At 47.4% G+C, this 820-nt stretch overlaps 1 protein-coding gene across 1 annotated transcript; it reads left to right on the top strand.

Moving 5' to 3' along the window:
* Positions 1-261: 261 nt before the first annotated feature.
* LOC104160410 (homeobox protein Hox-A7) lies at positions 262-545 on the top strand (the record flags this gene model as incomplete). Its single annotated transcript, XM_009698523.1, has 1 exon — positions 262-545. A coding segment is annotated over one exon (284 nt), but the record flags the coding sequence as incomplete, so codon positions are not given.
* Positions 546-820: the final 275 nt, after the last annotated feature.

Genomic DNA, 820 nt, shown 5'->3' with positions numbered 1-820 from the left:
CTCCACTTTTTCTAGGTCTCGAGCAACTTAATTTTTGCCCTGCCCGAGCAGGGCAGGTCGTGTGGCTGAAATGTCTTTGTTAAGGCAAAGTGGGGGGGCGGCTGGAAGTGAAAGAAGGGGATCATTCGCTCTCGCTCGGCTGCTTTGTGTTTATTTATTTATTTTAACAATAACAATAATAATAACAATAATGTAACTAAAAGGATAAAACTTTCCACCTCTCTTCTTCCCTAACTCCTGGCCGCCTGTGCCTGCTTTCAGGTCCAGATAGGAAGCGAGGGCGCCAGACCTACACCCGCTACCAGACCCTGGAGCTGGAGAAGGAATTCCACTTCAATCGTTATCTGACTCGGCGGCGGAGGATAGAGATCGCTCATGCCCTCTGCCTGACGGAGAGGCAGATCAAAATCTGGTTCCAAAACCGGAGGATGAAGTGGAAGAAGGAGCACAAGGAAGAGAGCTCCAGCACCCCGGCTCCCAACGAGCCCACGTCAGCAGCAGCCTCTGTCGAGAAAGTGGAAGAAGACGAAGAGGAGGAGGACTAAGGAGTCCCACTCGAGGAAGCGATCTCTTAGTATAATGTACGCACGTGACAGTTGGAAAAGCTCCCTTTAAAGAAAAAAAAAAAAAGAGACACTCTCACTGTTTTTATTAAAAAAAAAAAAATTAAGTTCCCTTTAATAATCATCTTGCAAGCGAGCGTTTGCAAACATGGAAACGTTTATTGGGGTGGTTTTCCAGCCTCCACTCTCCTGTACTCCCCAAACCTGCCCTGTGCCGAACCTTTCGGTAATATCTCCTAAGAGCATCCTACAATCAT

The sequence above is a fragment of the Cariama cristata genome, unplaced genomic scaffold, assembly GCF_000690535.1.
Source record: "Cariama cristata isolate BGI_N322 unplaced genomic scaffold, ASM69053v1 scaffold6184, whole genome shotgun sequence".
In the NCBI taxonomy this organism is placed as follows: Eukaryota; Metazoa; Chordata; class Aves; order Cariamiformes; family Cariamidae; genus Cariama; species Cariama cristata.
This window is presented reverse-complemented; position numbering and strand designations above follow the sequence as displayed.